Genomic DNA, 15,318 nt, shown 5'->3' with positions numbered 1-15,318 from the left:
GTCCATAGGCTGCAGTGGGACAGAGGGCAGGGCTGGAATGGCAGAGAAATACCCCCCTGAAACCTTCTGTTCTATTCCGTTCAGTCGCTCAGTCCTTCAGTTCAGTTCAGTTCAGTTCAGTCGCTCAGTCGTGTCCGACTCTTTGCGACCCCATGAATCACAGCACGCCAGGCCTCCCTGTCCATCACCAACTCCCAGAGTTCACTCAAACTCATGTCCTTCGAGTTGGTGATGCCATCCAGCCATCTCATTCTCTGTCGTCCCCTTCTCCTCCCGCCCCCAATCCTTCCCAGCATCAGAGTCTTTTCCAGTGAGTCAACTCGTCGCATGAGTCCTTAGTGCAGCCTAAATCAGGCAGTGAAAATGAAAGTCGCTCAGTTATGTCCCAGTCTTTGCAACCCCATGGACTATACAGTCCATGAAACTCTCCAGGCCAGAATACTGGAATGGGTAGCCTTTCCCTTCTCCAGGGGATCTTCCCAACCCAGGAATTCAACCCACATCTCCCACATTATAGGTGGATTCTTTACCCACTGAGCCACAAGGGAAGTTGGTAGTCTATCTCTTCTCCAGCGAATCTTCCCAACCCAGGAATCAAACCAGGGTCTCCTGCATTGCAGGCAGATTCTTTACCAACTGAGCTATCAGGGAAGCCCGCAATCAGGCAGAGCAGTTTTAATTTCACACACTATTTCTCAGAAAGACAGTGGTGTCCTTGGCTCCACAACCAGTGTTCCTACACTGCCTCCACGATGTCAGATAAAGCCATAGAGAGCGGGGAAGGCGATGCCTTGGGCCCCCTCCTGCCAGAATTGCTGTTGGATGGTGAGTGCCCTTGGGAAAGCTCCAGAGGGTGGGGTGGCCCAGAGTTTGGGGTTCCTGGACATGGGCAGAGGGGGTCTGGGTTCTGGCCTGGTGCTACCACCAGGTGCTCTGGGCCCATCAAGTCTCTTCCCTGCTGGGCCTCAGCCTCCTGCTCTGTGCAGTCAGGACCCCCCAGCTCTCCACTGGGGCTGGGCCTCCCTCTCTCCGTCTTCTGCTTGGTTCACCTCCAAGCACCCTTGACACCTCTCAGCTCAGCTTCCTCTGAGGTCCCCTCCCTACATCAGAGATCCTGGGGGCTTCAGGAAAGGGTGCAGGGGGCTCTGTGGGGTGTCTGGTCCCACAGCTGCCTGCCCCACTGTGTGCCTCCCCATTATTTCTTTCTTCCAGAGGAAGAAGAACCTTCCCAGTCAAGCAACCAGGACTCTGATGGTTCTTTTCCTGAGAAGCCACCACAGGGGCCACATCAGGGCCCAGATGGCTCTGGCTCTGACCCCAGAGACCCACCCAAGTCGGAAGGCAGCAATTTCTACCATTATGCAGGTACCGGGTCTCTGAGCACCAATCCATGGATCCTCACCCCACACCCACTGCTCAGCTCAACCTGCTAAGTTGTCAGTGTAAGGACAGTCTTCCTGATGGCATCTCTCTGACACACTGTCAGAAAAAAGCCACAGTGTACAGGAGATGAAATAAATGATGCTCTAGAATCAGACCACACTTCAGGGTTTAGCTCTGCCTCTGACTTGCTGAGTGACCCAGAGCCAGTCACTTGCCCTCTCTGGGCCTTCATAGATTTGTTTTTAAGCATAGGGGTAAGATGAGGTCACTCTTAGGGGTCTCTCAGTGTCGGGTCATCTCCAATTAGGTGGGCAGAGGTGCTGCTCACGTTAGATGCCTGACAGCCGGCTGGCACGGTCTCAGGCACAGCTCCTTGCCAGTGAAAGTCCACTGCCCTTGCCTGCCCTGTTGCCCCACAGCACCCAAGGCAGGTAAGTTTCATTTCTCCATCTGTGCTCCTCCCTTGATGCCCCAGGACCTGGTCACTAATGTCCTCCCAGAACACACCCTCCAAGAGCAGAGTCACCTCTAATGTGGGGCAGCCTAGTGCCAGGGCACCAAAGGTACATGTTTGTTTTTTCTTAAATCAGGTGATAATACACTATAGAATTTAATTTGCCAAGATGAGAGTTTGTCAGCGTAGGTTGAATAGTGTTAAGTACCTTTGCATTGTTGTGTACTTGATGTCTAAAATTCTTTTCATTTCCTGAAACTGAAACTCTGTACACGTTAAACATTCACTATCTGTCTCCTCCTTCTCCCAGCTCCTGGAAACCACAATTCTTTCTATTTCTAAAATTTGAGTAAGGTAACCTAATTTCCATGTCAGCGGTTTATTTTACTTAGCATAAGGTTCCCTAGGCTCACCCATATGTCACAGCTTCCTGTTTAATGCAGAGTGGTATTCCCTAGTGTGTCTCCAGCCCGTGGTGATGGCCCATTTACCCATCGATGGACACTTAGATTGCTTCCACTTCTTGACAACTGTGAAAAATACTGCTATGAACACTGGGTGCAAATATCTCTTCAAGACCCTGTTTTCACTTCCTTTAAATCTATATCCAGGAATTGGCTTGCTGGATCATATGAGTTTCTATTGTAATGTTTTCAGGAACTGCCGTAGTGTTTTCCATAGCTCTTGCACCATTGTGCATTCCTACCAACAGTGCACAAGAGTGCCACCTCCTCCACATTCTGACCAACACTTGTTAGTTTATGCTTTTTTTTGTTTTGTTTTTTAAATAGTAACTATCCTGATGGATGTGAAGTGGTATCTCTGGTTTTGATCTACATTTCCCTCATGATGACTGAATTTGAGCATCTTTCCAAATACTCGTTAGCCGTTTGTATCTCTTTAGGAAATTGCCTAATTGAATACTTTGCCCAATCTTCAACCGAGTTCTTTGAGTTTTCTGTCATAGGAATTCTTTCTACCATCCCTTTGAATATTAGTTCCTTATTAGATATATGATTTGCCAAGGTTTTCTCCCGTTCTGTAGGTTGCCTTTCCACTGTGTGGATTGTTTGTTTTTGTAGATCACTATGGGTGCTATAACTAAATGCCACAACCTAGGTGTCTTAAAAAAAAAACAGAAATTTATTTTTCACATTTGCATAGCCTAGGAAGTCATAGATCAAGACACCGGTAGACTCTGTGTGTTGTGAGAGCTCACTTCCTAGACATCCCTGTGAGCTTCTATGGTGGAAAGAACAAAGAAACTGGAAGGGGGATGGGGTGGAGGGGTCTCTTTCAAAAGGAAATTGATCCCAACCAAGAGGGCTCTGCCTTCAAGACCGAATCACCTCCCAGAAGCTCCCCTCCTAACTCCATCACATGGGGTATTAGGTTTCAGCATGTGAAAATACAGGAACACAAACAGTCAGATCATAAAACGACTTTGCATGCACAAAGATACGCGTCATTCATACTTCTTTTTCTGAAATTCTCCTTCAGATCTTCCTTGTTCCCAAGCCAGTACTTGGCATGTTGGGAGATGGCAGGGAAGAAGGATTTACACTTGACCTTTTAAAATGCTCAAAAAGCAGAAATGATAGAGAATCATGCTGCCTTGTGGAAAATTCTGCGTCAGCAGGAGCACAGTAGACTCACGCTGAGTCTTTAGGTGGAGGTGGCTCAGGAACATCGGGAACATGTGACAGAGTCGTGGAAGATGTTCCTGGATTTGGCAGGCAAAAGAGTGAATGCTGAGGACTGGGCATGGCTTTTATTCATTCCCCAGGATAGAAGCAGAAGCCAGATCAACAGAGCCTCCTCATCCTCACTAAGGAGGTGAACGTACACCTGTGGGCACAGTGGGCAAGGAGGGACCCCGACACCTCCACTCTTCTCTGTACCCAGCAGCCAACAGATACGTCTCCTTCTGTGTGTTGCCCCCATCTCTGATGCTGGACAAGGAGAGGTGATGCCCACTAGAGTGGCAGTGGTGGAGTCAGAGAGATCGGAGCGAGGCCCCCACAAGCCAGGAGTTGTCAGCAAGCACTAGACAATGATGTTTAAAAGGCAAGGAATGATCCTCCCCTAGAGACTTCAGAGAGAGCCTGGCTCTGCCTACACCTCTAACCTCCAGAACTGTGAGACCATGAGAGAATAAACAGAGCTTGTGGTCATTAGTTCTTACAGCCTCAGGAAACTAATGTGGGCAAATCTCATTTTATTGGAGTTTGCAGATACTCTTTTTTTTAATAAGTTGAAAGCTTGTAGCAACCAAGAGTTGGCAGAGTTGGTTCATATTTTTAGCAATAAAGTATTTTTTAATTTAAGATATACACATTTTTTAATACATAAGATCATTGCGCACTTAGTAGACTCCAACATATTATAAACATAACTTTTATATGCAATGGAGAACCAAAAAATCATCTGATAATTGCTTTATTGCTGTAACCTGGAACCGAATCCCTAGCATCTCCAAGTTGTGTCTGGACAGTGATCAAAAATCTCATTGCAGTTGAGGAACTGTTGAAGGCTATATTGGATTCAGAATCTGTGAAAGGAGGATCTGGGAGTATCTAGAGGGGTGCTGAAGTTGATCGCAGGGAGGAGGCAATGTTTGTCAGTGATAAGATCTAGGGTCCCACTGTCCAACAGAGCTTTCTGCAGTGATGACCATATTCTTTGTGTGATCCAAGATAGTAGCCACTAGCCATGTGTGACTAATGAACACTGGGTGATGTGACCCAGAAACTGAGTTGTAATGTTTATTTCATTGTAATTCACTGTGGCTCAGTTGGTAAAGAATCTGCCTGCAATGTGGGAGACTTGAGTTCAATCCCTGGGTTGGGAAGATCCCCTGGAGAAGGGAAAGGCTACCCACTCTAGTATTTTGGCCTGGAGAATTCCATAGACTGTATAATCCATTGAATCTCTAGGAGTCAGACAGGACTAAGTGACTTTTACTTTTACGATTTAAGTAGCACACATAGCTAGTGGTTCCCATAGCGGGCAGCATAGGTATAGGGTATGACCTTGGGTGTTTGTGGCATAGAGTCTAAGATCCTTGGAAGTAGGGAGGTGAGAACTGAAAGACCAGGTTGTTAGAAATTTCATCTGTGCAGAAATGGAAGCCCTCAAGACAAGTCAGGGCTCCTGATGAAGACAGAGGTGATGGTGAGCCAGGAGCTACAACCTTCCAGAAATGACTGGGGGCTGGAAGCTGATTTTGTACCTTTTCCTCCTTGCCTGGTATCAAGGCTCCTCTTCCTGGGGAGCTGGCTGAGCTCACTCCCACAGCCCCTGAAATCTCCGGAACACCTGGTCCCTACTGCCCAAACATCCCAGTCCCTGCGGCTGTCAGGGGTCCCTGCCAGACCCAAGAGTAATTCAGTATGGTACAGGCATGCTGGAATCCAGTGTGGCCAGGGGCTCCAGTCACAAGGCAGCACACACATTTCCTGATGCGGGAATCAGGGATGCTTTGTGCAGAAAGTCACAAGTAGGCTGAGCCCTGGAGGACAGGGTGGTTCTACTCAAGCTATATCCACGGAAGGGCATAGGGTGTCTGAAAGATGAACAAACCAGATCAGTCAAATTTATTCGATTGCAAATAAAATCAGCATGCTTTTCTGATTTCTTTTTTTTTGTTGTTTTGTTTTTGAGAAAAATGATACTGAAGGTATTAAAGTTAAGGAGCAGTATGAAACCGTTTCAAGGCAGGTTCGTCTCCCTCTCTGGAGCATCACAGAGCTCTGGCCTCTTGTCCATCCTCCTCTGATTCCTGGACTATCAGACCACTACGTAAAAGCAGAGAGGCTTTTACACACAGGGGCTGCTCTTTCCTGCGATCCCAACTCCAGGGAACCCTTCCCACTGGGACAGCTGCAGAGACCCAGGGAAGGCCAGTGCTGGGCACTCACAAGCATTCTTTCTTTCTCCAGGCAAGACTGCCAGAGCCATGGTCTTCGGAGGTGAGTCTCTTTGTAAAGCAACTCAAGGCCCCATCTGCCCCTGTCCCTGAGCTCCTGGGAGAGTCTGGCCTTGACCGAGTCCAAGATTGCCTTCAGCCCCAAGACCTGGGTGGGTAGGGGTGGGATGGAAGGGGTCAGAGGTGGAATTCTTGAGGTAACAAGAACCTTGCCAAGAAGGAACCGAAGCAAAGCCATTCACAGCACCCACTTCCAATCTCAGCTTCTCCTGAGTGCAAACTGTGGGATCCAGGTGAGTTGCTAGAGTTGTCTGAATCCATGATTTCTCCCCAGAAAGCCAGGGCATGGTTTCTTGCAAAGGCTTGTAGGAAATGTGTGAACTGAGCTGTGTGTACTCCTCGGAACTGCTCGGTAATACTTGGAGCTCATCCAGTGAGCCTGGTGAGGGTCATCCACTGGTGAGGGTCATTCACGGCGGCTGGAATCAAAGAAATGAAACATTTCTGTCACAACAGTCAGTCTCAAGTGCTCAGTGTCACCTGTGTCCACCATGTGAACGGTGCAGACCCAGAAGGTTCCTGGTTGCAGAAGGTTCTACGCCTGCACCATCTCAGGTGTAGGGACCCTGGGGGCATGCTTACCAGCGGCCTCAGGCCAGAGGTCAGAAGCTTCCACCCAGCACCTTTTCAGAAGAGCAGTTCTGTCCTCATACTGTGGGCCTGTGCTTGCATGAAAGACACCAGTTTCCCTGTCAAAAGGGGACACGACTGAAGTGACTTAGCAGCAGCAGCAGCTTGTTTCAACTTTATTTCATAAAGAGCAAACTAAAGCCCAGCGAGGACTGCTGAGGTTCCCAGCAACACAGCTAAAATGAGGCACAAACAGTCCTGGGATTCAGGTTTTTGGAGGAGTCCCCCCTTCCCACTTGTGTCCAATCTACAGCCTTCCCTTGCCTTGGACGTCGAGGCTCTCGAGAAAGCAAAGTGGACCCCTCACCTCACGTCACAGAAAGGTGTCAGGGAGATCTAGGGAGTTGGTCCCACGGGGCCAACCCCAAAGCTCCTCTCTCCCTGCAGCCCTGGCCGTGGGGTCTGTTCCCGTGGTGCTGGGTGCCGTGGGCTTCACCGGGGCTGGAATCGCCGCGTCCTCCATTGCGGCCAAGATGATGTCAGCGGCCGCCGTTGCCAATGGGGGTGGAGTTGCCGCTGGCAGCCTGGTGGCCACTCTCCAGTCCGTGGGTAAGTGTCTGGGCGGGAGGATGGGGAGGGTGTGACAAACCAGCACAGGATTCAGGCTACAGGCCAAACCAAGGAGGGTCCCTCTGCTTCTTGCGGCTTCATGGTCATCATTGTCCCTGGACCTTTGTGTCCCACTCACTGTCCCCACATCTGGTTGGGGTTACGGGTGATGGGATGAGTGGTGTGCAGCCCAGGAGGCCGGCATTTCTCTTCAACCCTATATAACCTATGTAGGTCCCCTCCCCTCCCTGGGCCCAGCCCGGTGCTGTGGAGGGAGGGGCGGCCTGTCATTTCTCAGAGGGTCTGTCCTGTTGCTGATGGACTGACCATCAGAGTTCATGTCTCCTCTTTGGGCAGCCATGTGCAGCAGCCCCTCCCCCTGCAGACATCCTGGGGTCTCAGGAAGTAGAGGAGGGAGTAAAGGTGGGATGTCTGTTTGGTGAGACTCCAGATGGTCCTGGGATTTCTGACCCCCATAGTCTTGCCGGGGGCTGCCGGGCCTCCCTGTCCCCTTGGGCTCTAACCTTCTCTCTCCCAGGGGCAGCTGGACTTTCCACATCATCCAACATCCTCCTGGGCTCTGCTGGGTCAGCAATTGGGGCGTGGCTGTGGGGTTCAAAAAAGAAGACCACTTCTCCAGCAGGATCCAGTACTGAAGAAGAGAATGGTTCCCATGCTGGAGATGACCCTCCAGGACCTCAGGACGTCAGTCCCCCAAAGGACAGGCCCTCTGCCTCCCAAAATTCTTCAAAGAATCATAAGAAATAAAAACAAGATGCTGTGACCTCTCATGAGTGTCCCTACTGGGTTCTTATTTACCAGACAGGCTGCAGGGCATCTGTAGAGCCATTGGTGATAGGATATGGGCCAAGAACTTTGTAAGAATGGGCACCGATATCCCTGACAGGAAGCCAGGTCTGCTTCCACTCTATTGCGACCAAAAGTGAAAGTGTTATTCGATCAGTCATGTCTGACTATTTGTGGCCCCATGGACTGTAGCCGCCGGCAAGGCTCCTCTGTCCATGCAATTGTCCAGGCAAGAATACTGGAGTAGGTTGCTATTCCTTTCTTCAGTGGATCTTCCCGACCCAGGGATGGAAACTGGGTCTCCCACATTGCAGGCAGATTCCTCATCACCTGAGTCACTAAGTGGGGCATTCTTGTGGGTTTGAGCCCTTAACCCATGGGGTTAACTCTAGTTAATGTCAGAATCAAGTCAAATTGCAGGACACCCATCTGCTATCCATAGACAACTGGAGTTTCTTGTAAAGAAATCCACACGTCTGACGTCCAAAGTGGCCATGGTACTGAAAAACTTTGTTTTCTCACTCAGATGGTAAAAGTAATTTATGTCTGAGACATCGTAAATTACCTAGCGTTTTTCCCAGACTTCCAAAGTTGCTCCAAGTACCATACATCAAAAACACAGGTACAGGGCCTTCCCTGGTGGTCCAGTGTTTAAGAATCCACCTTCCAGTGCAGAAGACATTGGTCAGGGAATTGGTCGATGACTGGTCAGGGAACCTAGATCCCACATGCCCAGGGCAACTGAGCCCCCAAGCTTCAACTACTGAGCCCATGTGCCCTAGAACCCATGGTCTGAGACAAGGAAAACCACCACAGTGAGAAGCCTGAGCAGCATAGCTAGAGAAAGCGTGCACAGCAATGAAACTCAGCACAGCCAAAAATAAATAAACTAAATAATGAAAAAAATATGTACACGCAGTTAAATGTAATTAAAATAGCACGTTAGACTTTATGTGACTCTTTCCACAAAAACAAACAGAAGAAAAACATATGTACATGTTAAAACACCAAACAGTGTCTTCCCTTACTATGGCATGGCCAAATTTCTTCTTAACAATACCTAAGGAACAATTCCCCATATTGATAAATATAAATCTATAACCAAGGACAGATCTAGGTTTTAGGGGCTTGAGATTAAAGTAACTGGGGAGAGAAAACTGTAAAAAATATAATAGAGAATTACAATCTAAATTGCCAATAGCACTAAACTGTCATTCAGAAACAAGGGAAGGCGGGAGAGGAAAAGACAATTTGGAAAGAGCCTGCAGTCTTAACCAGTTACTCTTAGAATATCATACTTTTGCAAATAGTAAGGATAGCAATGCTAGCACACTGCAGAATTGTTCTCAGGAATTCTGGACAGAACCAGTGCAAGTGAGGGTCCCTGAGCTCAGGCTTGTTTCAGCTCAGTTCAATTCAGTCTCTCAGTCATATCCAATGCTTTGCGACCCCATGAACTGCAGCATGCCAGACCTCCCTGTCCATCACCAACTCCTGGAGTTCACTCAAACTCATGTCCATCAAGTCAGTGATGCCACCCAACCATCTCATCCTCTGTCATCTTCTGCTCCTGCCTTCAATTGTTCCCAGCCTCAGGGTCTTTTCAAATGAGTCAGTTCTTCACATCAGGTGGCCAAAGTATTGGAGTTTCAGCTTCAGCATCAGTCCTTCCAATGAACACTCAGGACTGATTTCCTTTACGATGGACTGGTTGGATCTCCTTGCAGTCCAAGGGACTCTCAAGAGTCTTCAACACCACAGTTCAAAAGCATTAATTCTTCGGGGCTCAGTTTTCTTTATATTCCAACTCTCACAGACTTCTTTCACTTAGTGGTAAACTGGCCTTTGACACTATCATCCGGGGCTACATAGAAGTCTGTTATATGGGGGCATAAAATTATGTGTCCTTGATTTCCTCTTGTTTTAAATATTTGCTGTCCTGAATAACACCATGATAATCAACATGTACAGATATTTTTGTGCATGTATCTGATTCTTTTCTTGCAATGAATCCCCAGAAACAGTATTTCTGAATCAAGTGGAGTGAAAGCTGTCGTTACACCTTTCTGTATTGCCGGTTCTGACCTATATATCAGAGCACATCCCACCCAGCAAGGCGTGAGCATTCACCTTTCCTTGCCCCATGCAGACACTGGGTGTTTTTATTTATGTTCTGGAGCAACTGTGGAGGTTGTCCTCACTCAGTTCTTCTTCATCCCCTGCTGTGAACCCCCAAGGACAGAGAGTAATGACCATATTCCCCAGATTCTCTGGCGCAACCGGTCCTGCAAAGGCACTGGATCTTGTGTCAGGCAGGGAGACAGGACTGCTGCTTTGCTGCCAAGCACAGAAGTGAGGACTAGATCTTCTGCCACAGCAGTAGAGTTGGGATCCAGCTTTCCCCTGACTGAGATGCACTGTTTTTTCTGCAGACACGACAAACAAGGCAGTTTGGTCCCAGAGAGGCTTCCCAGGATCTCCAGTTTCTGATCAAGGCAACAGTCCCAGCATCCTTGGTGGCCCAGTCCTTCAGTGTTCCTCTAGAGGGTGGGGTGTTCATTCCCGGAGACTCAACCTTGAACCTTCTTCTCCAATTCTGGGGTTCTTTTATAGTCATGGTATTTCTTGTGTAAAAACCCATTCTGCTTCGGTTAGCTGGAGTGACTCCTGATATCTGCAGACAAACCCTAATTGACCAATACGTAGAATACATGCACACACACTCACACAAACACACACAAAAAGTTGCCTTGTTTAAAAATTACTTTTACTATTAGCAAGATTGAATGTCATTTCAAATATTCATCGGTAATAAATAATTCTCTTTTTAATAATCACCTTTTCCCTAGTGTGACTTTTTATGGCCACGTCTCAGCATGCTGAATCTTTGTTCCTGGACAAGGAATGGAACCTGCTCCCCCTACAGTAGAAGGACAGAGTCCTAATCACTGGATCACCAGGAATTCCCAGGGCTGAGTTCCTTTTTTAAACAATGTTTATTTACTTACTCGGCAGCACTGGGCCTTAGCTGTGGTACTCAGGTTTTGTTGTGTCGTGTGGGTGTTTCCTTGAAGCACACAGACTCTCTAGTTGAGGCCCGAGAGCTCAGTACTTGTGGCACTTGGGCTTAGTTGCTCCTTGACATGTGAGATTTTAGTTGCCTGACCAGGGATCAGACCTGTGTTCCTTGCACTGGAAGGCAGATGCTTAACCACTGGACCGCCAGGGAAGTGCTCTGAGTTCCCTTTTGAAGGCAGTACCTCTTAAAATATTATTCCACAAGAACTCTCTTCACTTTGGGAATTCTAATGACGCAAAGGTTTTGTTTTTCTTTCCCCTGAGTCGATCACGTCTCTCTTACCCTTGTTCGTGAGTAAGTAACATCACATGTACTCTGAAGGCACCAGTCTCTTCTTTTCCCTATATGTTGCCTTTCTAGCTAGCATCTGGTGACAGGAAATCCAGAGAAACCAATCCGCCTGCTTCTGTAGGTGGGGGGTGTCCCTCCCGATTTCTCCAGGAAAGTGGAGTTAATACCAAGTGACACCGAGGAGGGGCTCCTGCAGCTGCTTCGCTCTCAGCACCATGGACAGCCCAAACCAGCCCATGGCCCTCATCCTCCCATTAGCAAAGTAGGGGAGAAACAACGGCTGGAAAGAGACTGACTCACGTCCTCCTTGGACTCTCGGGGTTAGATATCATCCATGGTGGGCCCTATTCAGCTGCCTGGAGGCCCCAGACGCACTCCATGCAGAACTTGCTACGCTGCTGTTCGTTCCCAGACAATTACCAACTAGGATAAACAGGGACCTGGGCAGTGGGGGAGGGGAGGGAGCATGGGACTCCACCCACAGCAGCCAGGGCTGTGGTCACTGTGACCAGAGGTGAGTGTGGGCAGGGGGCTCGAGCCCACCTTTACCATGAGACTTTGGGAGCCTCGGGTTTTGTCCCAAACCAGGGTGCTGTGAAACCCCCGAAGACTTCAACCAGGTGGGCAGGGAGCATCGGACAGAGATGGGGTGTTAAGAGGTAGACAGGATTCTGAAGGTCAGGGAGCCAAGCAAAACCATTATTAACTTCAAAAGGGTTTTCTGAGCAGATTAGGGGGTGGGCTGGAAGTAGCCCACAGACTGTCATAGCACAGAGAGCAGGGCTGGGGCAGCAGAGAGGTGCCCGTCCCCTAGTCCTTCATGAATAAAGGAGAGCACTTCTGAGTTTCTAACTCTCTGTGAGAAAAATAGAGGTGTCCTTGGCTGTGCATCCTGTCTCCACACTGCCACCAGGATGACAGCTAAAACCACAGAGACAAGAGAGAAGAGCCACCTCTGACCTCATGGGGTAGGATGCGGTCACGCTTAAGGGTCTCCCAGATCCAGGTCATCTCCTGTTAGGTAGGACAGAGAGGCTGCTCTGGCTCCTGGTCAGCCAGCTGGCACAGGCTCAGGCTCGGCTCCTTGCCACGCCGGCCCTTTTGCCCCCCAGCACCGAAGGCAGGTAAGTTTCATTTCTCCATTTGTGCTCCTCCCTTGATACCCCAGGGCCTGGTCACTAATGTCCTCCAAAGACACACCCTCCGAGGGCAGTGTCACCTCTAAGACAGGGCTAGGTTGGGGCCAGAGCACCAAAGGCACATGCTTTAAAAATAAATCATGGCAGATACACATAGCCTTAAATAGCAACATGACCTTTTGTCAGTGTGCATTGAACAGTGCTTATTATATTCACATTATTGTACGCTTGACCTCCAGAACCCCTTTCCCCACCCCACAACCTGAAATTCTATGAGCATTAGACATAACTAGCCATTTCCTCCTTACCCCGGCTCCTGGCAGCCACAGTCCTTCTTTCTGTCTCTATGAATCTGACCAATTTAAACTAATTTCCAAGTAAATAGAATCATGATGTATTTTTCTCTTTCTGACTGATCTTTTTTCAATTAACATAAGTTTCCCAAGGTTACAGAAATAAAAGCAAAAGTAAACAAGTGGAAGCTGATTACACTTAAAAGCTTTTGCACAGCAAAGGAAACTAGATGGAAGGTGAAAAGACAACCCTCAGAATGGGAGAAAATAATAGGTAATAAAACAACTGACCACAGATTAATTTCCAAAATATACAAGCAGCTCATACAACTTAATACCAAGAAAAAAACAACCCAATCAAAAAGTGGGAAAAAGACCTAAAAAGACATTTCTCCAAAGAAGACACGCCGATGGCTAATAAACACATGAAGAGACGCTCAATATCGCTCATTATTAGAGAAATGCAAATCAAAATTACAATGAGATGTTACCTCACACCAGTCAGAATGGCCATCGTCAAAGAGCCTAAAAACAGTAAGTGCTGGAAAGGGTGTGGAGAAAAGGGAATGTTCTTGCAGTGTTGGCGGCAATGTAAATTGATACAGCCACTATGGAAGACGGTACGGAGATTCAGGGAAAAAACTAGAAATAAAAGCACCATGTGACCCAGCAATCCCACTCCTAGGCATCTACCCTGAGGAAACTAAAACTGAAAAAGACATGTATCCCATTGTTCATACCAGCACTATTTACAATAGCTAGAACATGGAAGCAAGTAGATGTCCAACGACAGATGAATGGATAAAGGCACTGTGGTACATAAACACAATGGAATATTACTCAGCCATAAAAAGGAACGCATTTGTGTCAGTTCTAATGAACTGGATGAACCTAGGACCTATTATACAGAGTGAAGTAAGTCAGAAAGAGAAAGATAAATACCGCATTCCAAGGCATATATATGGAATCCACAAAAATGGTCCTGAAGAATTTAGTTCCAGGGCAGCAGTGGAGAAAGAGACATAGAGAATAGACATATGGACGTGGGGAGAGGGGGAGAGGGTGAGGTGTACGGAAAGAGTAATGTGGAAACTTACATCACCATGTGTAAAATAGACAGCCAACGGGAATTTGCTGTATGGCTCAGGAAACACCATCAGGGGCTCTGTATCAACCTGGAGGGGTGGGACGGGGAAGGCGGTTCAAAAGGGAGGGGATATATGTATACCTACGGCTGATTCATATTGAGGTTTGACAGAAAACAACAAAATTCTGTAAAGCAATTATCCTTTAATTAAAAAATAAATTTCCAAAGTTTCAGGAAAGAGAATAACATTTGTCTAACTGGATGTTTATACCTGGGAAATGCCATGGACAGAGGAGCCTGCTGGGCTAGAGTCCATGGAGCCGCAAAGAGTCGGACACAACTGAGCAACCAAACAACAACATTGGAACCATGTGACCTGACCTACCTGGAGAAAGGCTTCAAGAAGATTCCAGTAACCAGCTACACCATTCTTTCATTATAAGAGAAGACTGAATTCCAGCCCTGTGAAGAGAGTTCTTGGGAACACTGGTCTATCATCTTCTCAGTCTCCTGGCATTTTGAATGAAGTGTCTATTCATTGCCCAAACAATTTTTCTCTCAATTTCTTGCCCTGTCATGTGGCAAGCAATATGAGCTTAGATTCTGTGACAGGCATAGAGTTCGTGGCGGTGGGGGATGCGGGTGGAAGGTATGCACACAGAAAATGTCATTAAGGGTCATTTACCATACCCCCTCAATTACCATGATGACCATATTCTCCATGCCCTTTCAATGTATCTGCAGAGCTCCTGGATGTCACCTGCTTCTTAAACTTATATGGTGAGGACACCATGTGAAATGCCAGCCTAGATGAAACACAAGCTGGAATCAAGATTGCTGGGAGAAATGCCAGTAACCTCAGATATGCAGATGACACCACCCTTGTGGTAGAAATTGAGGAGGAACTAAAGAGCCTCTTGATGAAAATGATAGAGGAGCGTGAATAAGCTGGCTTAGGACTCAACATTAAAAAATCTAAGATCGTGGCACATGGTCCCACCTCTTCTTGGCAAGTAGGTGGGGAAACAGTGGAAACAGTAACAGACTTTATTTTCTTAGTCTTCATAATCATTGCAGATGGTGACTGCAGCCATGAAATTCAACAACACTTGCTCCTTGGAAGGAAAGCTCTGCCCAACCTAGACAGCATATGAAAAAGCAGAGACATTACTTTGCTGACAATGGGCCGTCTAGTCAAACTAAGGTTTTATCAGTACTCATGTATGGGTGTGAGAGTTGGGCTATAAAGGAAGCTGGGCGAAGAATTGATGCTTTTGAACTGGGTGTTGGAGAAGACTTTTAAGAGTCCCTTGGACGGCAAGGAGACCAAACCAGTCAATCCTCAAGAAAATCAGTCCTGAATATTCACTAGAAGGACTGATGCTGAAGCTGAAGCTCCAAAACATTCACCGCTTGATGAGAAGAACTGACTCTCCTCAGTTCTTAATCACCCACCTATTGCTGGGCACTAGGACTCTGGGAGCAACAAGCCTAGTCTGTACCAGGGCGACCCTCAAGTCTCAAGGCCGGGTAGGCATGTGATGGGCAGGGGAAGAGACAAGCGTTAGGAGGGAGCAAATAAGAGCCATTCCAAGACCTCGCTTTGGAAGCAGCTGGA

General features: G+C 47.6%; 1 protein-coding gene and 1 long non-coding RNA gene across 2 annotated transcripts; one reads left to right on the top strand and one right to left on the bottom strand.

Annotated features, from left to right (window-relative positions):
* Window positions 1-752: 752 nt before the first annotated feature.
* On the top strand, window positions 753-7,772 carry LOC129550161 (uncharacterized). Its single transcript, XM_055417629.2, has 5 exons — window positions 753-825; window positions 1,213-1,365; window positions 5,779-5,808; window positions 6,843-7,004; window positions 7,543-7,772. Exons 1-5 carry the CDS (start codon window positions 753-755, stop codon window positions 7,770-7,772), a joined length of 648 nt encoding a protein of 215 aa, XP_055273604.2.
* LOC148774491 (uncharacterized) lies at window positions 3,871-14,206 on the bottom strand. The gene is made up of 4 exons (XR_016035696.1): window positions 14,086-14,206; window positions 6,763-7,012; window positions 6,408-6,514; window positions 3,871-6,244 (listed from the first exon to the last, which is right to left on the bottom strand). It is a non-coding gene; the product is annotated as an uncharacterized LOC148774491 (long non-coding RNA).
* Between the last annotated feature and the right edge of the window lie 1,112 nt (window positions 14,207-15,318).

Source organism: Moschus berezovskii, chromosome 21 (assembly GCF_049115385.1).
Source record: "Moschus berezovskii isolate FMDL1 chromosome 21, NW_MosBer_1.0, whole genome shotgun sequence".
NCBI classification, from domain to species: Eukaryota; Metazoa; Chordata; class Mammalia; order Artiodactyla; family Moschidae; genus Moschus; species Moschus berezovskii.
Note: the sequence above shows the minus strand (reverse complement) of the source record. Positions and strands in the feature narration are given on the sequence as shown.

What these genes read in the sequence shown, in the direction of transcription:
- LOC129550161 (XM_055417629.2), top strand. Translation starts at nt 753, where the DNA reads ATGTCAGATAAAGCCATAGAGAGCGGGGAAGGCGATGCCTTGGGCCCC. An exon ending in GCCAGAATTGCTGTTGGATG is followed by an intron (nt 826 to 1,212) that starts GTGAGTGCCCTT and finishes TCTTTCTTCCAG; the next exon opens with AGGAAGAAGAACCTTCCCAG. An exon ending in GGCCACTCTCCAGTCCGTGG is followed by an intron (nt 7,005 to 7,542) that starts GTAAGTGTCTGG and finishes TCTCTCTCCCAG; the next exon opens with GGGCAGCTGGACTTTCCACA.